The 25,817-nt window shown below is 42.0% G+C and overlaps 1 protein-coding gene across 2 annotated transcripts; it reads left to right on the top strand.

Annotated features, from left to right (window-relative positions):
* The first annotated feature begins 124 nt into the window (after positions 1-124).
* neurl4 (neuralized E3 ubiquitin protein ligase 4) lies at positions 125-24,665 on the top strand. Of its 2 annotated transcripts, none has more exons than XM_035954235.2 (29): positions 125-851; positions 7,354-7,867; positions 7,956-8,021; positions 8,100-8,581; positions 8,688-8,799; positions 8,897-8,985; positions 9,101-9,173; positions 10,343-10,616; positions 10,979-11,160; positions 11,245-11,330; positions 11,417-11,579; positions 11,673-11,883; positions 12,808-12,884; positions 13,059-13,137; positions 13,822-13,991; positions 14,090-14,218; positions 14,455-14,597; positions 14,829-15,047; positions 16,146-16,244; positions 16,327-16,479; positions 16,634-16,801; positions 17,014-17,172; positions 17,347-17,526; positions 19,889-19,982; positions 20,071-20,178; positions 20,274-20,418; positions 21,298-21,410; positions 21,645-21,804; positions 21,971-24,665. In XM_035954235.2, exons 1-29 carry the CDS (start codon positions 687-689, stop codon positions 22,173-22,175), a joined length of 4,818 nt encoding a protein of 1,605 aa, XP_035810128.2. In that variant the 5' UTR covers positions 125-686; the 3' UTR covers positions 22,176-24,665. The 2 variants fall into 2 exon arrangements, with proteins under 2 accessions (XP_035810128.2, XP_023139090.2); XM_023283322.3 differs by having other exon boundaries at positions 14,452-14,597.
* The last annotated feature ends 1,152 nt before the right edge of the window (positions 24,666-25,817 follow it).

Genomic DNA, 25,817 nt, shown 5'->3' with positions numbered 1-25,817 from the left:
CTCTGAGTTTTTCATATTTGTGTCAGTTTTACATATCTTCATGTTCACGTGTATTTTTAAAAATGTATTGAAATATGCGACAGACTGGAGACACGAATACAATATATTTATTTTTAATGCAGAAACGACTTATCATATGCAATGGGAAACAAATACACACATATATATGATATCAGTGTATATTAAATAAGGATAAAGCGCCAGTGTGTCAAGAAACAAAGTTTTAGGGCTGCGTGCAACATGCATTTGATTAGAGCCAGAAATGACAACTAAACACAGCTTTAGGTCAGAAATAAGGTTGTAAATATAAGAATGCTTCAGTTTTACGTAGTTTAAACACTAAAAGTGGATTTTCTGTTCAGATTAAAAGTCTGTGTAGATTCTCAGTCGTCCAGATTGTGTGTTTCAGGTTAAATAAAAAAGTAACTGGACCAGAAGTCCAGCTGCTTTTTTACTGAAGGTTTTATAATTATTAGATTCTAAACAGTTACATACTTTAAAAGCAAGCTTCAAATGTTTTCTAAATTTTCAGAGGTCATAGTCGAGGAGCGGCTACAACCCTGCTTGTATTATGCGATCCCTCTCTTCGGTCAATAAGCGTATTGAACGCGGACTGAAATCTAACGGCTGCCGTAACGTTACTGTCGCAAAGCCCAACTGTCGGGAACGCTGGCCGCCCACTGAAGATGGCGGCGGAGCTGCATCCGCGGAGCGGAAAGCTGATCGGCCTGTCCAACTCGAACCGAACCGCCAGGCGCAACCAGCCAGTCCAGGAGTTCAACCACGGACTGGTGCTCAGCAAGGAGCCGCTCAGGGACCGGGATGTCTTCACCGTCCGCATTGACAAGAAGGTAAACAACAGCAGGCCCGTTTTGCTGTTGCTTCTCCCGAGCGGCTGTGAGAGCAGCGGGACTGCGGGAGCTGGAGGGACGAGCCGGGGGTCTGAGTCTGTCCGCAGTGAGGGGCTGTTGCTACCCAGGGCGGCTCACACGGCTTGACAGCAAACCGCAGCCTTCGCGATTTTTCGGGCCTCTGTTAAATACAGTGTGAAAGCCTTAGCAGGGAGTGCAGGGGCTTAATTAACCTTGCTGCGGGTAGATGTGGTAAACGGATCACTTAGCCAACCATAACCCGCCTGTGTTGCCTTGGTACCGTCAGTTAGCCATGCTAATGAGCCGCTAGCAGCAAAGGGGCAGGCTGGCCGGGGCTAGCCTGTCTGCAAGGTGCTACTGGGACTTTGTCGTGTGTTGACAAGGGCATGGACTTGTTTTTTTGTATGTGACAGGAGCCCAATAAAGCTCATTTCAGTCCAATATGGTTTTGTTTTGAAGCAGTGTTCGGTAACTGTCTGGCTGTATGTCAGTGTCTGCTGGTGGCTAATAATACTGCAGTGCTCACACCACACCGGACCATCGGAGTGACTCAGGCTGTGTTTGAACACAAATGAGTCGTTACTGCTCACTGTTACCACTGTCATTAATAGTATGAAAAGTTTGAATGCTAAAGAACTGAGCTGCATCTCATTGTCAGCCTTCGTAAACATTCACAGACATCTTGGTTGAACAGTGTTTTCAGAGCCTGCCTGCACTGTCCAGACAGTCCTGCTAGTGTAATACAAGAGTGTGATCGCTCCATTTATTGCCATCACTTACTGTCTGTAAACCTACTATCCGTTTCATTGCATGGGAGTTTGCTTTCATTTCACCTATTGGACATTTCGTAGCACTTTCACGACAGCCTGTTTGATTTGTCTAAATCAAGTTATGACGGCTGTGATCCATTGAAAGTCTCTGTTTTACTATTTAAATCCATTGATGTGTTTTGAACCAGTTTTCAGTTGTGCCTTCCTTCAGGTAGTTCCTAATGCCACTTTTTCTGTTAGAACAGTAAGAATATATCACAGTGAAAAATGTCAAGCAGATATTCCCCTGAAAAATGTAAAACTTCCCACATGACCAGAAGATGCAAATACATCAGCACTAATGTAATTAGCAGCTTGATTGTTCGCTGGATTTTATTGCTAAGCATTATGAAAAAGCATATTACAGAAATTAAATGGCTTCTGGCAGCTCAGTCCTGTCGATATCGCATCAGTGCATGTGCACAGCATTTCAGCTGTTATCAGCACACCAAAGCTTGTCCATTGTAATGGCTTCAGCTTCTGTAGTGTGCCACCCAACTGGGCTTGTTGACATCATGGCAACTCTCGAGCTGGTGCCGATGCCAACTGGGCCACGCTCACACTTTAGATGACACTGTGTCCGGCCAAGATGCATTGAGCGGTTTTGCAGAAAGTCTCTGAGGAAGAAGCTGAGCTGCACATGTTCCAGTAAAGCTAAACATCTGGCTTAAAAGCACCTGCTGGATGTAAATGATAATACATCCGTTATGGCGCTCTCAGCCTGATAAGGGCTCTCATAAACAGCTTGTCATGACACGCATTGCCTGTCTGAAAATCAATACTCTTCCATCACGGAGGAGAGCACCCACTGGCATGGCTGCAAATCCTGGCTACTGATGTCCACTAAGCTACAGCGGAAGTTGGAAAATGACCAGAAGACAAAAGCCAGGCATAAGGTTCACCATGAGTAGGGCACTGTGAGTAGTTTAGGGTGTCCATTTAAATCTAGAAAGATGAGACTCTGGTTGATGCAGCAGAAAGATCAGCTTTGTTATGTTTTGCATATTGGTAGAAAATGTTTATTTAAAATGGAGATGCTTTTTGCACATTATTTATTGGTAACATGGAAACAATTAGTGCATTTTGGACTAATGTTGCTATATTGTCTTACATCATGTCAATCTCATTCTAGTTCAGGGGCCACATTCAGCTCAATTTGATCTCAAGTGGGCCAGACCAGTAAAATCACAGCATAATATCCTATAAATAACCACAACTCCAAATGTTACCTTTGTTTAAGTGCAAAAAAGTACATTTTGAAAATGTTCACATTTAAGGAATTATCTTTGTATAAAGCTTCATGAACAACCTGACATTTCTTAAGAAAAATAAGTTCAATTTCAGCAATATTATGCCTCAGTTTATCATTTACACATTTGCACACTTGCAGATCACAGAGGATCTGCAAAGGAACACAACATTTAGTCACTGGTATCTGGAACTGAACGATACAGTATTTTACTTTATGATCAATATGACATAAGTCAGTCAAAAGAAAGACAAAAAACAAAAACAAGACAAAATATCACAAAAATGAGATGCAATATGACAAAAAATGAGAGACAAACAACACAAAACAAAAAAAAGAGACAAAAATTTTGACCAAAAAGTTACAGTAACAAAAAATGGACAAATATCAAAAATGAGACAACAAAACAACAAAAAAGTAGACAAACAATAAACAAAACAATGAATAAAGCAAAACACAAAATGACAAAATTAAGACAAAAAACAGAAGTGAGACAGAAAGGAAACACAAAACGACAAAAACATGAGACAAACAACAAAAGTTAGACAAAAAGCAACAAAAACAAGACAAAATATTACAAAAATGAGACACAAAATGACTAAAGAACAGTGTGCAATCTAGTATTTTACTTTATGATCAAAACAACTTGTCATGGTCTAGAAATTATTTCAAATGAAAAGTTTTACAAATTTACAATTTGAAGTTAATGTCTTCTCTGAAATTTCTACACTTTGAGGGGCGGATTGGACCCTCTGGAGGGCCGCTTTTGGCCCGCAGGTTTGACACCCCTGTCTTATCTGATAGTATACTGAATATATGTAGGTTTTGAACAGTTAGTTGGAGAGATAAGCTATTTTAAGACATTTCTGTGCACTCTGGCACTATATGAACTAGGGATGTGTACACTGGCATTGATAATTACCATGATATTTAAAAATGAAATATTGATATCATGGTAATAATGCGCTTATGATAATATGTGTTATGTAAATAATCCAGCATCAATGACTGTCTGGTTGACACGTCAACACAGGAACAATATACATGGTTACAGACAGTCTATGGATCTCCCTACACTCTTTTTGCATGCAATTCATTTGTCAAAAAAAGAACCAAAACACCCAATAAACGACTGACAGCTTGAATGTTTTTTTCAAAAAAATATTTCAATGATATTGTTATTGTGAAATCTTTTAGGCAAATTTGATATTGTAACATTCCTAATGATCAAGGAATATGTTGCTAGAAGAGAACAATAAATGCAAATAAATTAAGTAAGTGTTTATAAAGCCTAACTAGTATTATTAAAAAAAGAAAATGAATGCTTTTTCAGTCTAAATTAGTCAAGTATGCCCCTTTATTTCTTAAAATCATTTTGACATTTTAAATAATAGTAAGATCAGGCTGTTAAATGCCAGTATATTTCAAAATACAGCTCGCTGTTGAAGGACAAACCTAGTTATGGATTTTTTTGGCACCTCTTAAAAAGGTTTTAATCACCACCAGAGCAAAATGATAAGAATTGAGAAATAAAATACTAGTATAATTTTTAATCAGTTTCATTAATTAGGGATTACTTTACTCAAGCATAAAATACATTTTAGTTTATCAAATGATCACAAATTACTGTAAAATGCATAGATTTCTGACAGCACAAACTCAATGGCGTTACTGTATATGGACTGATCATGCTTATTGCCAGTGTAGTCACCCCTCAAAGTTCCATTCTGAGCCAGGAAAAACCCTGGTCAGAAGCTCAGGTGTTCCATTTGACTTCTTTTGTCAAGTTTCCCCTGCTTTGTGTAGTCTTAGCAGTGCTTCTCATGGCTTTCCAATTTATTATGCAATTAATTTTTCATTATTTTAAAAGCTGCCCTGTGATCCCTGCTGGCATGTATCGTTGTATGCTCTAGCTGTTGGTGGACAGAGAGAGAGACTGAGAGGCAGACGCCCACAGGGTGCTGTTACATAAGTCGGCGAGTGAGGGAAGGAGATGTCTGTCTGCTCCGTACAGCGTCCCGGTCAGGCTGAGCTACTGCTAAATCTGTTAACCCAGATACCCAGGCTGTCGTAGCACACTACCTTACTTAGCACCTGTCACTAGCACAACAGGAAGAAGGTGAGGCAGAGACAGTATTGCAAAAATAATACTGATCCCAGAGAAAGTTTTCTTCAGTGTAATGGTCAAGGTCATTTTATGAGCATGGATTTCTACTAACTTAAACTGGAGTCCTGAAAAGGAGTCTGACCTTAAAGCTTGTCTAATTCCTTCATCCTAAGGAACAAACAACATTGTTTCTTGCTGGATGTCTTTCTGCTTGAGCAGTAGGTGGAGTGCAGCGAGCCGAGAGATCACTCCTCATTGGGATGACACGGGTTCATGGCCCTGCTGCAAGCATCTGCTGTATTAAAGTGTCTTTAAACGTGGCTCTGAATCTCCACCGGCTTCACTGACTCTGTAGCTGACACTGCAGTCTCTCATTTACATCAGGGATGCTAAACAAAAGTGAAAAAATAGAATTTACCCCTGGAGATCAGTAAAGTATTGCATTATGTCAGCTTATGGTGAACTTTGTGTTTCTGGGAGGAAATGGATATCTTAGGCTGCTTGTTAGGTGATGAGTTCAATGTCATGCACAGATACAAGGGGTTTTGTGATAAAACAGTAGGATGACGGAGGAAACACTGTCTCTTGAATTTTTAGTGGAAGGTAAAATCATCATCACACCACATAGGCCACACCTATCCACCGCTATCTCAGATTTCGTTTACAGTTTACTAATTTGTTAATTGGGTCCCAAAACTATGTTTTGTAAAACATCATGGGGAAATTTTGAAAATGTATCCATTTGTACTACTAAAAATACAGTCTTAGGTTGACATTTCGGCAACTTTTGACACCTCTAATATAAATAGAATTTGATTTGTGACAACTTTGGCAAGCCAAGTTTCACTTTTTTGCTATTTAGACAATCTGAAATGGTTATCTTAAACCATTTGCAGGACCACAAAAACAGGTTTGCATAGGGGTCAGTTTATAGTCACAGAGATGGACAAAGTTACAAGTTGCTGCCACGTTGTCTTCAAGTTGAAATGAAAGAACATATGAGGTTTATGTTGGCTTACTGAATGTTCATATACATATAATTGAAATGAACACTGAGCAGAAAAAATTATGATAATTCAACACGCATAATGATATTCCTCATGATTATTAAAACACATCATAGCAAGTGCTATAACAACACAAGTGAAACTGGATATTAATGCTGTACTAAAATCTACAAAAAACAATGTTAAAGAGTCATCATTCCTAAATGGATTTACATTTATTACGTAGTTGGAGCTGGGACAGATGAGAGAACATGTACTGTTGGTACCAAACAGATATCATCAAATATAGGCCTGTTAAACGACACAGCTGACCCACAGGGGTGTATAAACTTTACCCTCCCATCTTGCTCCTTTACATCCTTGTCGGTGGTGAATTCCAGCCACCATTTACTGTCATACACACAAACTGCATCGCTCAAGTGGCCTCCATCTAATGATATCTGTTGGGTTCCAGTAGTGCATTGAAATGAGAATTTGAGAATTTCATTTCTGCAAATAAATGAAATGCACAGAACTTAGTTTTGGTTCCCAAACAACAAATAAGCAAACTCTGAACAAAATGTGAGATGGTATAGCAACACCACTATCTGAAATAACAGACTAACCCACAGTTTAATCAGTTGATTGTGATGTCAGCAGAATGTAATACGCTGAATCTTACCTTGTGCTTAATCTATATATAGAACAGGATGTGTACACAACTGCCTTTCTGCATGAATCATCCTATTTTAGATGTGTTTTTTACAGTAGTATTTGGCACAGCACTAGTGCTTTATTCTTTAAGGAGTGGCACTGAAAAGAAGCTAATTTTTCAAAGGGAACTTCAAGTTTATTTTGATTCCTGCACACTGCTAAACATGCTGTCTGCTGCTGCAATAGCTGCAATATTATTTGTACATTTTGCTGTGTGTTCACACTGTCCTGCTTTGTTTTCAAAGGAGTGCTCCCTGAGCTACGTTCTTCACTGACAGAATGACTAAAAATAACAAGATGGATCATACAACAAGACACCCTTTGTTTTCCATAGATATCGACTTGCAGTTTTTAGCACAACACAGCTTTGCTTCCACACTGAGTGTTTTTATGATGAGAGTAACTGCTGCTGACAGCTGTTTTGTTACTACTTTTTCTCTCTAGATACATTGTTGTTGCCGGACACAGCTTCATGCTCTGCTAACTTGTGAAGGACCATGTTGAGCCACTGTTTTTTAATATTACAGAGAAAAAATATTTTTTTCTCAATAAATGATAAATAAATAAATGCTTCAGTAAATAGGTGTAGCCATAAACCTTTCCTGTTTCCCTTCAGGTGAACTCGTGGAGTGGCTCCATTGAAATTGGCGTGACAGCACTGGACCCCGCAGCGCTGGACTTCCCCAGCAGCGCCACAGGCCTTAAGGGCGGCTCCTGGATTGTATCGGGCTGCTCGGTGCTCCGTGATGGCCGCTCTGTCCTGGAGGAGTATGGCCGCGACCTCGACCAGCTAGCTGAGGGCGACCGTGTAGGCATTCAGCGCAGCTCCCATGGAGAGCTCCACCTCTGGGTTAACGGGCAGGACTGTGGTGCGGCTGCCAGCGGTTTGCCGCCCAAGCTGTGGGCAGTTGTGGATTTGTATGGCAAATGCACTCAAGTAACAGTGGTGAGTTGTGAGCCGCCACCGCCCTCCGCAGAGAGAGAGCGAGAGACAATAGAGCGGGACGAGGAGGAGGAAGATGAGGAGGACGAGGAGGAAGAAGTGGTAGTGTGCGGGGGTCGTGAGGATGTGGGAATTGCGGCACTGATGAATGTGGCAGCAATGAATGGAATGATGAACGGAGATGAAGGTAGGGAGCCTTTTTATCCATGTGGTTCCTTTTTCACTGTATATGTTGGATTGTTTTCATATATCCCCTTTTATCTTCCGTCTGTCAGTGCCTGAGCTTAGCTGCAGTCACAGCAGACCAGACAAGTTCCCCAACAACCTGGAGCCTGACACTGGTAAGGAAATCATCTTCAGACCACACACTTTGCCACATGACCAACACTTACAGCTGTTATCTTCCTGTCTCTCTTCAGTTTTGACAGAACACCAGCTTTTTGACGTGTTCAACAACGCAATAGTTTCATTTTATCGTTCTGAAGATGAGGGCGGAGGGAGTGATGGTGGAGGTGGGGGTGGAGGAGGAGCTGGAGGAGGCAGCGGCGGAGGGGGCAATGCATTACCTGACTCCTCCTCCAGAAATGAGAGGGGGAGCAGCAGCGGAGGAGGCGCAGTTAACAGTGACAGTGGATCTGGGACAACAGGAGGCGGAGGAGGTAACGGTGGTGGAGATGGTGGAAATGCTAATAACGGCCCTGCTGGTAACGGAGGGGCGCTGCCAGGAGCTTTGACAGGTGGGATGACCACCAATGACGCACTGCTGTTCCATGAGAAGTGTGGCACGCTGATCAAGCTGAGCAACAACAACAAGACGGCGGAGCGAAGGAGACCGCTGGATGAGTTTAACAACGGTGTAGTGATGACCAACCGCCCGCTCCGACACAACGAGATGTTTGAGGTATTCACAATCACACAACTCAATGCTGGGATGATAGTTCGTAAGGGAATAATTAAATGCTTGTCAGTATCAGAAGACATCAAATCTGTTTCTTCTGTGTTATCAGATCCGGATTGATAAGCTTGTTGACAAATGGTCAGGCTCAATAGAAATCGGTGTGACCACACACAACCCTAACAATTTGGATTATCCTGCAACTATGACTAATCTGCGCTCAGGTAATGCACACCTAATAACGCAGAGATCTGCGATGATTCTGTGAAGATTCTCATTGTACTCATTGTGAAATTTCATTATTTTGGACTATTTCATTAGGTACAATCATGATGAGTGGCTGTGGGATATTAACTAACGGGAAAGGAACCCGCAGGGAGTACTGTGAATTCAGCCTTGATGAACTTCAGGTTTGTGGTAACACGTGAAGACTCACACCCACACATACAACATTTCACTTTGTCTTGAATTGTGTCAGTAAATCTGTCCTTTCGTTCTCCGTTATCTATGCTCATCCACTTTAAGGAGGGAGATCACATAGGGTTGATGCGCAAAGCCAGTGGAGCACTCCATTTCTACATCAATGGCATCGATCAAGGTGAGACACATCAAGACCCTTCATGAGGGAAACAGAAGCCCAGTTTTTGGCTGTGAGTGTACTGCTGCAGTGGCAATATGGCGATTGTGACTGAGTGATAGAGGAACCAATCAGCACAGTGCCTCGATCTACATTATAGTGGATGCACATAGATGGATTGGACCAAGTGAAAAATGAACATTTTTTGTTTTTGGGTCATCAGTATACCATTTTAGTGTTTTGCTGTGATCACATGATGTTTCAATTATTTACTATTAGCTTACTTATTGTCATAGCAACTTGCTACACTCCTAAAAAATTTGTGACCGTTATTCTCGCTGGCGCCATTACCAGAAGCTGCTTCTGATGGTGGATGAGAGGCCACTGTAAATGAACCGCCCCAGTTACCAGTTATCCATCCATCTATTATATATACACTGCTTAATCCTCATTAGCGGCGCGGGGGGCTGGAGTCTATCCCAGCTGACTTAGGGTGAAGGCAGGGGACAAACAATCACATTCACACCTACGGACAATTTAGAATCACCAATTAACCTCAGCATGTTTTTGGACTGTGGGAGGAAGCCGGAGAACACCCACACATGCACAGGGAGAACATGCGAACTCCATGTAGAAAGATCCCGAGAAGGTGGGGACGCGAACTAGGGGATCTTATTGCTGCATGGTGAAAGCGCTAACCACCACTCTGCAGCCCACATCCCATTGAGAACATCATTATATATAATCCTCCTGTCTGAAATGAGCACCACACTTGACGATTTTCCCTTGCAGATGCAGCAGTTAACTGCACAAAACTGACCCAGGCAGCAAAGCTAGCTGCATTTTTAGGAAAAGTTGATCGAAAAAGTTAGATGTCTAGACAGTTTGTGGAACCTGCACAAACACAATAACTCACCAAAGAAAAAACTCACTAAATCACAACCTTCTGCCTTATGTCCCATAAAAGTTGAAATGATTAATTCCCTGGAATATGAAATATTAGCTTTAAAGTTATTGAAAATCACAACCTGCAAGTTGTTCTTTAAGTTAGAACTGAAGATGTACTACCTTTTACACTTAAAATCAGCTCATAAAAGCACAAGTTGGAAAAGAAATACTGAGATGGGCATAGAGCAAATGTGATTGAAGTACCTCAGCATCCACTCCTAACTGCTTTGTGGTATTCTCAGGTGTTGCAGCAGCCCAGACCCCTGGCGTGGTCTATGGCGTGGTCGACCTCTACGGCATGGCCGTCAAAGTCACCATAGTCCACAACCACAACCACAGTGACCGCCTCAGACGCAACAACGCCATCATGAGGGCTCTATCCCCTGATGTTGGCCGACCTCGGCCAGCCCTCTCTCTCACTCCAGACACAGAGGGGCCTGACCGTCTGCTCTTCCACCCCAACTGTGGCCAGAAGGCTGCGATCATCAGTGATGGCAGGACGGCGTTGCGGCCACAGTGAGTCTGACTCCTCTCTGCTGGATATTAAATGTGATCTTTGTCCTTAACTAGTTTACAAGCAGTCTTGACTTATAATTCAAACTTAAGGAGTTTAAACAGAGGTTTTCCTGTTTATGCTTTAAACTTACGAAATATATTGCCACATCCAGATATTTTTAGTGTTGAATAATTTAAAACTTCTAGAAAAGGTCTCAAAAGGTATGGTACAGATAAAATTTGCTTGTTCCTATGATCTATGTGCCCTAAATAAGCAATGTAGATGTGGAAAAAATGTTTGTGATGTGTAGAAATCTTCTAATTGCAGTATTTTAAACACAAAACTGTGATGTGCTCATAAGTTCCTAATGCTGTTTTTACAGTGCGACAGATGACTTCAACCATGGCGTGGTCCTGAGCAGCCGGCCACTACGTTCCAACGAGGTGTTCCAGGTTCGCATAGACAAGATGGTGGACAAGTGGGCAGGTTCCATAGAAATTGGTGTCACAACGCACAACCCCGCCTACCTGCAGCTGCCCTCCACCATGACAAACTTGCGCTCAGGTAAAATAAAATAAAACTGATTTGTAAGTTCGATAATTTTCTTTGCTAGGATTCCTAATCAAGAGTGGGGGATGTTTGTTGCAGGGACGTGGATGATGACGGGGAATGGTGTGATGCACAATGGCACAACAATACTGGATGAGTATGGACACAACCTGGACCGACTCAAAGTAAGTGGTATTTGCTTTTTATCGCTTAGCTCTCTCTGTCTGGTTTGTAGTATTTTTTTATTCATCCTTTTCACTCTTGCCTGCAGGCAGGTGACACAGTCGGTGTAGTTCGGAAAGAAGATGGCAGCCTCCATTTCTTTGTGAACGGTGTGGCGCAGGGCCCGGCAGCCTGGAATGTCCCCCCGAGTGTCTACGCCGTGGTTGACCTCTACGGCCAGGCGGCTCAGGCGACCATCATGGATGACATGGGTGAGAGAGGCGGGACAAACACGGCAGCAGTGAGGATGATAATATAACTAAACACGCTAATCCCTTTCCCTCTTGTGCATTTCCGTTTCTCAGTGGACCTCCCCCCTCTTCCAGAGGACAGCACAGAGGGCCCAACAGCCATTTCTCCTGGGAGCCCCTGCTCAGTAGGGGGCGCCACCACAACCACTGACCTGCGTTTTCACCAGCTGCACGGCACCAATGCTGTCATCACCAACGGTGGGCGCACGGCCCTGCGCCAGAACTGCCGCAGCGAGTTCAACGACGCTATTGTCATTTCCAACAGGTGAAACAAGTGGTACTAACATTCATAAAACACAATAATTGATACACTAATTGTGGTTGGAAGCTCTCTTCACACTACGTTTGCTCTTTTCTGTCAAGGATGACATCGCTAGTACAGTCTATCCAAGACAGCCAACACAACGGAAGAGAAACATTTCACACAATTATACTGTGTGTTTTCATGCATCAAAATCAGTAGCTCATTTTTAACAAATGTGCAGGGTTTTGTGATGAGTAGGTCAGATTTACAGCAAGCTTCCACATCATGTCGGCCATCAATGCTGCACTGTTTTTACCTCATTTGTTGCCCAGATTGACAACAACGCAGCAGAGTGAAGTTTATTTCAAGGTTTTGGTCATTCGGACTGTGCTTTGAAACATTTTTGATCAGTGAAATATGCAGTTATGATACATACAGGGTAGTGTTGCATGATTATGTTGATAATCATTTAATTGAATAGAGCACTCCTTTTACTTCCATGTTGTGCTACATTTGTTCAAATAAGACCTAAGATTCTTCTTTCCCTGAATTCAGTTCATCTCCTGGAGGTAAAATAGAAATGAAATTGTACCCCGAACACCTCACTTGCTGAACATCTGCTTATTGATAGACACTACAGTTTACACATGTTCCCTAAGTGCCTCACATGCAGGCTAAGGTAGAAGCTAGCTAGTCGGCTGTGAGCTTTCTTTTAGTGGAGCATGCATTTTAAACATCATCACCTTTGATCATGTCCAGTTAATTGTAGGAAGCCAAAATTGTGGTTGTAACCAATATTCAATTAGTTGTGCAGCCCTCACACAAAGTGTGTTTTTACTCAGCTAACCACATCCAAATTTTTTTATTAGTAATATGGTTAAAAAAGCAATGGATATAAACAAGTATTGTATATTCTTCTGTGAACTTGTGAACACTTTGCTGTAGGTGCCTTCGGGATGGAGAGTTGTTTGAAATTGTTATTCAGAAGATGGTGGACCGCTGGTCAGGTTCAATAGAAGCAGGTGAGACGAATGTCTTGTATTTCCCCTTAAATTCAACTTCATGTGTTTTCTCACAGTCTCAAGTTGTGTGCTTACATTCATCGCTACAGCAGCATTTCAGACTTTTCATGCAAACGTATTTCATGTGTTATCACCCCTGATTTCACTACTCTCCTCTCCATCCTGTGCGTCTAGGAGTGACAGCCATCAGGCCAGAGGAGCTTGAGTTTCCAAACACTATGACTGATATTGACTATGACACCTGGATGCTAAGGTAGGAATGCTATATGTGAAAAGGATGCCTCACCATGGAAATTCTGCTGTTGAAGCTATTAAAACATGGATCTAGATTTTTATTTGCATAATACAAATTTTATTACTCCGCCAAGGAACGTGATGCAATTATGTTACGATCAGTGTTGGTTTGTCCGTGTGTCTGTCTGTTTGCAACATTACTCAAAAACGGATTTGGATGAAATTTTCAGGGAAGGTCAGAAATGACACAAGGATCAAGTGTTTAGAATTTGGCAGTGAGGTGGCATATAGTCTGGATCTATGGATTTGTTAAAGATTTCTGTATCATTGTGAGATAGCGGCACAGTGGCACTGTAACTATGACAACATGTGAACACTGACAATCACATGATTTTGATCCTACTACAAATCGACCTACGTGGAAATCATACAACGACTGAGCAGCCTTGGTGGAGCACTGCGCTCTCTGAATGCTTTTCTTGTTATAATTATTCATTCAACTGTTCCTATATAAAGATGTCTGCTCCCCTTTATTCAGTTATCTATTTTGAAACTAAATATAATACAGTAGTGCAACCTAGATTTAGTTTAAGTTGCTGAAAGATCTTTGTCACTGTCCAAGACCTTTGTTTCAGTGTGAAACATTTGGATAACAGATTGTTTAAATCCTCAACTTAAAAGCGTCTTCTTCCTTTTTTGCCAGTGGAACAGCGATCATGCAAGATGGCAACACAATGCGCAACAACTATGGTTGTGATTTGGACTCCCTGACCACAGGCTCGCGAATCGGCATGATGCGCTCAGCCAGTGGCGACCTCCACTATTATATCAATGGCTTGGACCAAGGTGTTGCCTGCTCTGGTCTGCCACCAGGTAGAGAACTGTCCATAATCTAAGTGCTTGACTACAGTCAGAGTTTCTATGTGAATGGAAGAATAACAGATATGAGTATCTCCTTTTGTCTCTTTCAGAGGTGTATGCGGTTATCGACCTGTACGGTCAGTGTGTTCAGGTGTCCATCACCAGCTCCTCAGGTCCACTGGATAACAGTCTCTGTACCAGCAACATCACTGAGAAGAGCTTCCCCATCCACTCACCAGGTAACCATCAGGGTCCTTATTCAGGCCTGGGAAACCTTCTACAGCACGGAAAGTTTGTTTCCAGACAATAAAGTTTTGAAAATGTAGAAACTCCCGAAATGATTGTCAGCCGAAATGTAGAAATGTGTTCTTTCAAAATGAAAGAAAAAGATGAAAAAAGTAAAAACAGACAAGAAAAGGAATAATGGCAAAACTATGAACTTCATCTTTATCTTTTTCCTCTGGGTTTGTAGTAGCAGGTGTTGCCCATCGGCTCCACAGTAAACATGGTAAGAACGTGGTGCTGCTCGGCGAGGGTTGCCAGGCTGTCAGAGTCGGTGGTTATGCACATGGCATCGTGTTCAGTGCAAAGGAGCTCAGAGCAGATGAGCTGTTTGAGGTATGCAACGGCTCACAGCTACCGGTTCACCAGAAAATGCTCTGGAAATGGACATGCTACTTTGTAATCTTAGAAATAATGTGCACATTAGTTTCTCCTAGTATCTACATCTGCAGTATCTGCATATTGTAGGAATAAAATTTCTTTAGTTAGAAATAACGTGCTGTGTTAGCCTTGTTATGTTACTTGTTTTCTTCTTTTTCCTGATTTCTCTCTCTTTTCTCTCTGCAGGTGAGGATTGATGAAGTGGATGAGCAGTGGTGCGGTTCGCTGCACATCGGTCTGACAACACTGGCACCTCCGGAGTTGCCGTCTTGCCCCCTGTCAGGTCTCTCCCCCTCCCTCCCACAGCTCCGCACCAAGGTCACCTGGCTGCTCTGCGGCTCTGAAGTCCGTCGCAACGGAGTGCTGCAGCGGCAGAACTACGGTTGCTCACTGGACCGGCTGATGGTGAGACGCACTCCCTGCTCTATGAGCTGTGAACCGAGCCTCACAATAGAATAAAACCACATCACTGCAGCTCTTTCTGAATACATTTTAGCTTTATAATCAATTTGAAATGTCATGGATTGCACAGTTACACCTATTTAAAGTTCAAATTAAAGACCCTAAAAGCCACTGTGATCACTGACCCGCCTTCTCTGGCTGCTTCAAAGTGCTGACTTGAGACTTAAGTCCTGAGATTTTCTTAGCTTCCCAGAGTAGGTTTGAGAAATCTGTATTAACCTTTGTCACAAGTTGAAACTCAAAACTGTCAGTCACTGTATTGTTTTTTTTAGCTATACTCAGCCTTTTATCTTTTTTGAGTATGTTATGATGTAAAATTGCCTTCACTTGATATTAAATTTTTTTTGTTGTTGTTGAATCATGTAGTAAAATGTGTTCTGTTGAAAATCCCTATGCACTAGGAGCCATAGCAGTAATACTCACAATGTGGGCCATAAATGTATTAATATTTCCCAATATCTACCTGTTATCTTCATCTCAAGGTAAAGCAGATCTTAACATTACCTCTGCACCAAATCGTTGTGTTATGATGCAAACCCTATTTGATATTTAGAATATTTAGGAGCACTTGTCCAGGGTGTCCCCTGTCTTCACCCTCAGTCAGTTGGGATAGACTCCAACACCCACAACCCTAATGAGGATTAAGTGGTGTATAGATAATGGATGGATGGATATTTAGGAGCTGTGTCCTAGTCACTTCCCTCCATTTGTCTTCTCCTTGTTATATATCTACTGCAATTGAAAATAAATTGGAATTAGATTATAATTGATTTCAATATTATCTGGAAAAGACTATTTATTGTATGATATGCAATGAAATGCAATTTATTTTTAAGCAAAACACAAATTAAAAGCCTTCAGTTGTCAGTCACCAGTCGCTTTTTGTAGTGAATGAATTATACAATAAACCGACTGTGCAGCTGATTTAAAAATATTTACTTTTGAGCAAATTGTGGGTGGGAAAGTGTTGCCTTTCTACTTCCTGAACACTGTACACATGACATGAAACAGTAGACATTAAGATGGAATTTATGTCTGCAGGTTGGGAACCGTGTGGGTGTGAAGAGGTGCAATGATGACACCATGCATATCTTCATTGATGGAGAAGACATGGGACCTGCTGCCACCGCCGTAGCCAAGGTGCGTACTCTCACACACCAACAGGATACAAAGATCTGCACTTCTACGCTGCCATTCAGCACCTCCTTTTTGCTTGTTGCAGAATGTTTACGCAGTTTTGGACCTGTATGGACGTATTACAGCAGTGTCCATCGTCAGTTCCTCGCTGATGGAGGACATGGAGAGTGTCAAGGCGCCCTCGCTGTCCTCAGACAGCTGCAGTGAAGGAGAGGAGGACAGCACCCCTGTGAGAGAGGTAGGAAGCAGTTTATACTGGTTCCACTGGGCAGCACGATATCCAAAAGCTGTTGAATCTTCCACCTATAGACATTTGTTTTATCAAGCATCAATCACTACATCAGTTTTAATTTTGAAAAGAAACCCTTCATGCCACCATTTCTTACCTCTAGGTTGAGAGTGAGCCATGTGCACTGGTGCCTACTGTAATGGCATTCCTGGAAAACCATGGCAAAAACATCCAGCTGTCTAACCAGAATCTGACAGCAGCCAGAGTGTCAAGCTACAACCAGGGCCTGCTGGTCACCGCCCAGCCGCTGGCTCATCAGCAGCTGTTTCAGGTAACTTTACTGTACGGCTTCATGTCTTTATGTGGTGCAGGTAGCGCTTTCAGGCTCATTTTATGTTCCAGTTGTTTATGTTCATGCAAACTGACCTTTAAAAATGTTGTATGATAATTGGTTTTCCTTTTAATATTCTTGGTACAAATCATTTTATTATAATATAAGAAATCAAATGCGATAAGATGTCATTTATAGTGTGGGACTTCCAGTTTCAGATCGACCGCCTGAACCCGTCATGGACGTCATCATTGTCGTTAGGGGTGATAGGCCACTCCCCCGACCGACTCAACTTCCCTTCCACGGCATGCTGTCTGAAACGCTCCGCCTGGCTGCTGCAGCGAGACTCTGTCTTCCACAACTCCCTAAAGGTACACACTCAACCTGGTTTCTGTCTCTCTCTCACTGACACAAGCCTCATTGGACGATTGATCTTCCCTTAATACTTAATTTTTTACTTCTTTCCCCACTATCTCCAAGCATCCACCTCTTGTTTCACTTTTCTTTTGACTCTACAATTTCACTTTTTTCTCTGTCCTCTTCAGATATGTGAGAACTATGGCCCTAACCTGGATACTTGTCCGGAGGGGACAGTGTTGGGTCTGCTGGTGGACGCCAACAGTTGTCTCCACCTCTATGTCAACGGCATGGATCAGGGCGTGGCGGCACAGGACATCCCTTCGCCCTGCTACCCCTTCATTGACCTCTATGGCCAGTGTGAACAGGTAGAGAAACACACTTATAAACTCCACCACACACAGTCACATCTTCAGTGTCTCTAAACATACAGTGTAGGAGTCATGAGTTGAATTTAAGCAGTGTGTACACTACTGCTCAAAAGTTTGGGGTCACTTAGAAATGTCCTTATTTTTGAAAGGAAAACATTTTTTTCAATGAAGATAACATTAAATGAGTCAGAAATCCAGTACAGACATTGTTAATGTGTTAAATGACTATTCTAGCTGGAAACAGCTGATTTTTAATGGAATATCTCCATAGAGGTACAGAGGAACATTTCCAGCAACCATCACTCCTGTGTTCTAATGCTACATTGTGTTAGCTAATGGTGTTGAAAGGCTAATTGGTGATTAGAAAACCCTTGTGCAATTATGTTAGCACATGAATAAAAGTGTGAGTTTTCATGGAAAACATGAAATTGTCTGGGTGACTCCAAACTTTTGAACAGTAGCATACATCCACTTTCATTTTAAAATTCCTGACTTCTGCTTCTTTTACGCCTCGCATCCACACTACTCCAGAGTTTTAGGACTAATAAACTGGAGATTTTCAGAAACACTTGCTGACCCCGTTTTAGTTGGAAAACTATGGGTTCGTGTTGAGTGTCGACGGGCAGAAACTGACACCTGGAAGTGATTCAGATTGGGCCTCACTGTCACTACATCCTTTCCCCGCTCCTATTATGTAACTGTATTCTGGAAGAAAACGAAGATGTGGTTTTTAGCTAGCAGCTGCTATGCAGGAAAGGGAATAGCTGGTCTTACTTACTTAATCATTGCTGTTCTTCCTCTAGTGTACAAGAATGGCCATGTGATACATGAGTGCTAGTATGTATGGAGATTATTTCAGAAATGGCACTAAACTGCTCGTGTGAATAGAGATTGTTTTTCTTTTTAAAAAATAAATGTAGTATAGTGGATGTAGCCAAAGAGAGGTGGGGTTGTAACAGAAAACAGCTTTATTTTTAAAGCACGGCGTCACTGTAACTATGACTGCAGACTTATCAGGACTTATCTGTTGGAAATAATACAAGAAACAATTGATTAAATTGTGGGGGTGTTTCTAAGTCCCGCCGCCCGCTACATATTTAGGTCATGGATTTGGTATCCGTATATAATGTACACATGCATAACACACACCTGTGCTCAGCGCAAGGTCATTTTGTTTGTGGGTACATCTATATTAAATGGACACATTCTATGTTTGCTGTGATTTCTGATCATTAATAACTAATAAACAAATGTTGCATTTCTATAAAAAATGCAGAATTTCTGACAGTGCCATTATGGGGAAATGAGCAGCCTTGGCGGAGTACTGCACTCTCTGAGTGCTTTTTGAGTTTATACTTTCTACAGTTCCAAAAGGGTAGTCAATTATGTCATCCAGCCAAGACCTTTGTGGACATCCACGTGCAGAAAATATCTGACCATATGAATTGTCTACTACATATCAACCAGAACGGGCTGCACAGTGGCGTAGTGGTTAGCACTTTTGCCTTGCAGCGAGAAGGTCCCTGGTTCACGTCCCGGCTTTCCTGGGATCTTTCTGCATGGAGTTTACATGTTCTCCCTGTGCATGCGTGGGTTTTCTCCGGGTACTCCGGCTTCCTCCCACAGTCCAAAAATATGCTGAGGTTAATTGATTATTCTAAAATTGCCCGTAGGTGTGAATGTGAGAGTGCTAGTTTGTCTTTGTATGTAGCCCTGTGACAGACTGGCGACCTGTCTAGGGTGTCCCCTGCCTTCGCCTGAGTTAGCTGGGATAGACTCCAGCCCCCCCACGACCCTAGTGAGGATTAAGCGGTGTATAGGTAATGGATGGATGGATATCAACCAGAACAACAAATATTGCTCATAACCAAAGATTGTTCTGATGCTGTACAAGGACGTTCTCTGTTACACACACATTTGTAATTGATCTTAAAAAAAGTGGTGGGTCTAGTCGCTACTAGACTTTGGAGATGATTTGATTTGTTCATGCTTTCCATCAACGGTACCCAAACGTAGTGGGAAGTTTTAAATCCATCAGAACTTCTGTGCTGTGTCTGCCCACAGTGCTAAGCATACCCTAGAAACCTTTTATGGTTAAAAAACAATTCTTAAGGTCTTCTCTCTAGCCCTTGCCTGGTTTCCATGGGTTTGCTGTGTTGTTTAAGTTTCTTCTACATTTCACAAAAGGCCTTGAGATCCAGCTGAAAACTCTGAATCAAGCTCATCAGTGGACCCTGAGCCAATGCTTTTTTTGTCATACCCATTTAGATCTCATTCAGACTTGGAAACAGAGCTGTTACAACACTACTATTTAAACATGGAGAACATTGCACTAATGAATGTTGTGTCATAATGGCAGGTTACTATAGTAACAAACAACGTGCCAGCTGTGGGAGGAGAGAGCGGTGAGACCCGCTGTCAGGGCGACATGGAGAAGGCAGACATGGTTGATGGTAAGAAGGGGACTGATTTTGTGTTTTCATGTGAGCAGCTGTGTTGATGTCTTCAGAGTCCTCATCTTGCCTCTGTTTTGAAATGCAGGAATCAAAGAGAGTGTGTGCTGGACGCCCCCTCCAGAGGTCAACCCCAACAAGACCTGTGAGTACCAGGCGCTGTGCTCACGCTTCAAGGACCTGCTCACATTACCAGGTAGGTCTTTACTTATCTGCTACTTTTCAGCTTTTCAGCCACCAACGTCATCTCAAATCTAAATGGATGCATCCTGTTCACCTTTGTTTATTAAGATGGTTACTTCAATGAAGACGCAAAGTACAACCTGTGCTACTGTGAGTCCTGCCACAAGCTTCGGGGTGACGAGGCTTATTACAAAAGAGGAGAGCCACCCCGCGACTATGCCCTGCCCTTTGGCTGGTGCCGCTTTGCCCTCAGGTGAGAGGACGGCCTTTCAGCCAATACGTGACAGAACAGTGTTGAGTGTAAACAAAGGTGTAAGAGGTACCACAGTGCCACCTGCAGGCATCTCAGTGTACTGTCACTACTTACCTAAGAAAACGTTCTTAAAATGTACACTACCATTCAAAAGATTTGGGTCACTTAGGCAATTTCCTATTTTCCATGAAAACTCACACTTTTATTCATGTGCTAACATAATTGCAACAAGGGTTTTCTAATCATCAATTAGCCTTTTAACACCATTAGCTAACACAGAAACAGAAACATGAGTTGTTTCTATAGTAGAAACCAAGCTTCACCTTTAATTTAGAGGTCAAGTTTTTGACATGGACTTTTAGAGAAAGGTCCTCATCAATAGTTAATCCCAGGTACTTGTAACTGGTGACCAGCTCTAAAATTTTACCACAGACAGTTCTAACTGAGGGGATATCGTCTGAGAGAACAGATGAATTTACTAGTAGTTTACTAGTAAGAGGTACTACAGCAAATATACGCTACATTTTCTGACATGCCTTGTCTTTTGCCTTATCAGTTAATGATTTTCATTGCCAAAATTATTAATAGCAACTATTATGGAGCAATGAATTATTAAGTTGGGCGCCCAGGAAGCTCAGCTGGTTGAGCAGGCGACCCATAAACAGGGGCTGTAGTCCCAGACATGGGTCATGGGTTTGAATCCAGCTCAACTGCTTGTCATTCCACCACTCTTCTCCCCACGCTTCCTGTTTCTCTCCGCTGTCCTATGTAACAAAGGCAAAAAGGCCCAAAGAAAAACAACAATGAATTACTAAGTTAGAGGACAAAAATCTCTGCTGACATCCAAACTGTATAAACGTATGTATCCTCTTTGTGCAGGATCAAGTCCCACTGTGAGGTGTCTAATGCATTGAAGAAGTGGCACATTGCGTACCACGGCACCAGTGTAGGAGCTCTGCGACGCACACTGGACCACAGCCAGCTCCTGCCTGGTAGAAAAACTGCTCCTTCTTTTTTTCAAAAACACATGCTGTGTTTTAATGGGGATGTTTTGTCTATTACGGGGCATCCTCATACATTTATCACACAGCTGTTCTCTGTAGACTCATTACTGTTACTGAAAAATGCAATTCGGCTGGTTCTGTGGCTGCAAACATCTGTAGGACAACACCGTCTGCTAAATGTGTGGAAGTGGAACTGACATGCTGTTGTTGTTGTTGTTGCAGGGACGTCGTCAATCTTCTCCGTGTCGCCCGTGAAGGCGGAGGGGCCCAACGGCTACAGCGAGCCCGAGGAAAACAGTGCTCCAGGCAGGGAGGTTCCCAGAGTGCGGCTCTCCCCCACCATGCGTTACTCTGGATTGGAGATCTTTGCTCCCAAAGTGCAGTAAGTCCACCCCGGTTCTGTCAGTCACTATCACTTTATGTGCAATCTCATCTGCCTGTTTCATGTTTCGTAAAAACTTCTTGTTGTTTTTAGAATAGCCTATGGAGGCAACACGAAACGAGGAGGGAGAGAGCATGTACTTACCGTTTTTTTGCTTTCTGTGCAGATTTCAGGACCCCCGTTCTCACCGTTCCCACCAGGCTCAGGTGGGATTCCAGGTGTGCGTACGTCCAGGATCCTACAAGGTTGGACCTCAGACACTTGGTCAAAGTGAAGCCCTGGATCCTCGCTTCAGCAACTCAGAGATTGAGTGGATAACTAAGGAGCAGGGCGGCACGCTCCTTTACGGACTGCTCATTCGGGTCGAATGAACGGAGCAACGAAGGAGGCATTCGGGGGGAAGTGGGGAGCGTTTACGCGGCACTCCTCGTACTTTTAATAAACTGACAACCAAATCCAACCCCTGCCTTGAGCGAGAGACTCCTCTGGAACCCAGCTGTTCCTACTGTGGATTGTTGACAATTCAGCATTTTTGATTTTTATTTTTTTTGTCAGTTTTTGGTTGTTTGCTCTCGGACTCTTTTAATGGCCAGGGGGCTACGGCGGTTTCCAAGAACAGACACTGCCTGCACTTTATGTTTCGGACACTCGTGGGCGATTTTTAAACTAACTTCTCATCGACACGACATGTTTGTTCATTCGCTGAAGTTGTTTTGGGTATTTTTTGCCACAATTATGTTCTCATTCTTCCTCATCACTTGTTTTCTTCCACTCTCATAAACAGCTACATTTTCTTTTTCGGCACTTATTTGAACACTTATCACCTTTGTTCTGGTCAGTGTTTCATTTTGGGAGGAGCTTGTTTCCTGCCAATCTGCACGTTAACAAAAAAAAGGAAAAAAAAAAGGACTGAAACATGGGTAAAAAAAAAAACAAGAGTGACAGTGTTTTCACAAAAACATATATATAAGAAAAAACAGAGACACTTGAATCTGAGAATGAACCCAAGAGTGTCATGTGATTGTGACTTCTTTAGAAGGATTTTAAAACTGGAGGTAAAAAAAAGATGTTTACACACGTACCACTATATGTTGCTGTCCTCTTCATGTCTCCACATTAGCAGTCTGGCTTTTTTTCATGAGTCATGTTTGCTTTTCTGCTCTGGCCCAGCATCATATCTGACTCCTCATCAAATAGAAAACACTCAAAAGTTGTAATGTGGAGAAAACTGGAGCTTTGAGTCAGAAAATTGACTTCTGAAAGATCAAACTGCACCTTTTGCAAACTTAAAATAGTGCCAGATGATGAATGATTAATTATGTTCCAGCCTTACAACTTGTGTGTGTTACAAGTTATGGGATACATCAGTAAATATGTTTTAAAAATATTCTGTATTTAGACATGGTGGGTGTGGGATATACAGACCTACTGTTTCTGGCTGAGTGCAAAGATTTAAAGGAGTTATCAGCTTATTTGCTAAGCGTTAGATGATTATCATTTCTCCACTTTTACCTCTGTATATTAAATATGAAGCTACAGCTAGCAGCAAGCTAGTCCCGTTCAATTCCCTCCCAGATGGTTCCCAAAGAAAAGTTTTTTTTTTTAACTATCTGGGAAAAGCCACAGAGAGTTAACACCCATGCCTTATATGAAGTGTTTTCAAACAATATTTTTTACTTTTACCTGTGAAAAGGATGAAACCTAGTGTTAAGTGATTGGTATAGCAAGTGTACGTCAGGTTAAGCACCTCCACGGTGTGCAGCTACTTCCCGTTTCTATGGAGACCATCTGGAAATGTGAGCGGCGCAGCCCTGAACAGATCAGCAGGCGGCTAGCTTAGCATAAAGGCTGGATATGTGGAGAAATTACTAGAAGTACTATCCAACAGTAATGAAATAATACACCTGACAGCACCTCAGAAATACAAATCAGCATGGTTTTTACTCATCTAGTTACTTTGGACATCAACGGTTCACCGGTTACGTCCTGAGCTGGTTGCCTGGCAACGGCTAAAAAGCTTATAATTTTGACAAAGAAATGGTGCAAAGGCACAAGACAAAGTGCAAAAATACTTGTGAAACTGTGATTAGCCCTTTTTACACCTCTGTTTTTTAGCTTTAGAAGCGGCGGCAGTCTGTAAAGAATCGATGCTTACTGTAGCTTTAAATAGCGGTAACAGTCAAACTCCGAAGGTTAAAAAGGCCCCAAAGCAAACTGTTGTTTTAAAGGTGGATAAATGAACTCAGTCTCACTCCTGTCATCGTTTACACCTCCACGCTGATCCATCCACCGGTCACGTCTGACACCGTTTACCCGGCAGGACCGCCACAGTCGACAAGGACTTACGAGCTCAGTGTTCAGTCATCCGCATCACACGACCTACTGGTGTTTACATGTGAATGTTTTTTTAATTAGGGCTCGGCAGTTCTTTTACTCCAACGGACATAATTGATTTACACTTGTCAAATGTTTATACGAGGGTTTTTGTCTGATCCGAAACATCCACTTTGATTGATTGTATGTGAGCAGCTTTACATCAGTCTCCATCCTGTTGCCAATTTGCTGAATCTCCTACAGATAATAAATTCTAATTTAAGAAGCTCAGTCACCTTCTAAGAGCAGCTGTCGTCCGACTGATAGGAGATCGAAGGTGTTCGGCAAAGAAGAGAAAACTTCCAGTGAAAAATGTGAAAAGTACTATTCTATGGGTTATTTACAGCCCAGTGCTGCTTTGTACAATTTAATTTGTATTTTTTTGTTTGTTTTCTGTATGTTGCGTTGTATAGGCTGTTACATAACAAATCATATCTTCCCGATTTATAAAAAATACAAATAAACTGACTGACAGTATGCACACACGACAGCTGAAGTGGGTTTTCTTTGTGGCCCGCTGAAAGAACAACAGACATGCTGTGAAGAAAAGACCAAACCTGCTGGTGCTTTTGGTTCCTTTTTTTCAAATTTTATTTAGAGTAGGAAAAAAAAGTCTGGTCACTGACATGTTATTGCAGTGTTGCATACTTACTCAATCACACCTTCTCCAAAATGCTGTGGACTAATTACTTATTAAGGCCAATAGTGGAATTTTTCATAGCTTCTTACAGAAATACTGGCTGCTTCGAGGGCAGCTCTGTCCTGCCATTTGAAAACAAACACACATGAAGTGATTTCAAAAATGCAGACTCAGCAAAGAGTTCGGAAGCTAAAACTAGACACGTGACTAGTTTGCTGTCCCACGTATGTAATGATGCTAGAACTGTAGCCGAGTATGGTCACACACCACTGACAGACAGTGATCTGTTCTGTGGTCCTGTCGGGTTGCATAGTTGGCTTCATTTACTAATCCGTCTTCAACCGTAAAGAGTTTGTTTTTTTTTTTTTGCACCAGCTCTGACTTTTAAGTAGGACCCTGAGTTTTTTTGTTATTGTTGTTCTGATGTCTGCTAAATTAGAGCTGTTCACTCTGGTCCTGAGCTTGTCTTGGCCCTTCAGCCTTATTCAAGAGAATAGTTTTGACATTTTTGAGACAGATGAGAAGATCAGTTAACAACAGCGCTGAAACCAGCTGCTGAAACAACCAGCCTGTCTGCATCCAGAGTTGAAGAGATACACATAGCAACACCTGGAAATATCACATGAACAAGCAAAAAATGTTTTAATGGAAGTATGAACAGGGCAGTGGAAAGCTATTAAGAAAAAACTACATTTTAAAACTAATTTACAGTTTATAATTTAAGTTACAGAACTGAATAGGACTGGTCGGATACAGAACAACTGAGTAAATTTAGATAACTAAATCTGTCCATTCATTAAGTTCATAATGACTCAAAATGACAGAAAATAATTCAAAATGTCTTGAAAATTGAAAAAACGAGACTCAAAGTGTCCAAAGTGAGATGAGATCTGTCCAAAATTATTTGAAATTTGTTTCAAATATCAAAATCTTTCCAAAAATGACTTGAAAAATGTCAAAAATAACATAACATTGTCCTAAATGACTGACCATCTGTCTA

Source organism: Amphiprion ocellaris, chromosome 23, assembly GCF_022539595.1.
Source record: "Amphiprion ocellaris isolate individual 3 ecotype Okinawa chromosome 23, ASM2253959v1, whole genome shotgun sequence".
NCBI classification, from domain to species: Eukaryota; Metazoa; Chordata; class Actinopteri; family Pomacentridae; genus Amphiprion; species Amphiprion ocellaris.
Note: the sequence above shows the minus strand (reverse complement) of the source record. Positions and strands in the feature narration are given on the sequence as shown.

Coding starts and splice junctions, on each gene's coding strand:
- neurl4 (XM_023283322.3), top strand. CDS start 687: ATGGCGGCGGAGCTGCATCCGCGGAGCGGAAAGCTGATCGGCCTGTCC. Junction 8,986..9,100: donor TCAGCCTTGATGAACTTCAG/GTTTGTGGTAAC, acceptor ATCCACTTTAAG/GAGGGAGATCACATAGGGTT. Junction 14,219..14,451: donor CTTCCCCATCCACTCACCAG/GTAACCATCAGG, acceptor CTGGGTTTGTAG/TAGCAGGTGTTGCCCATCGG.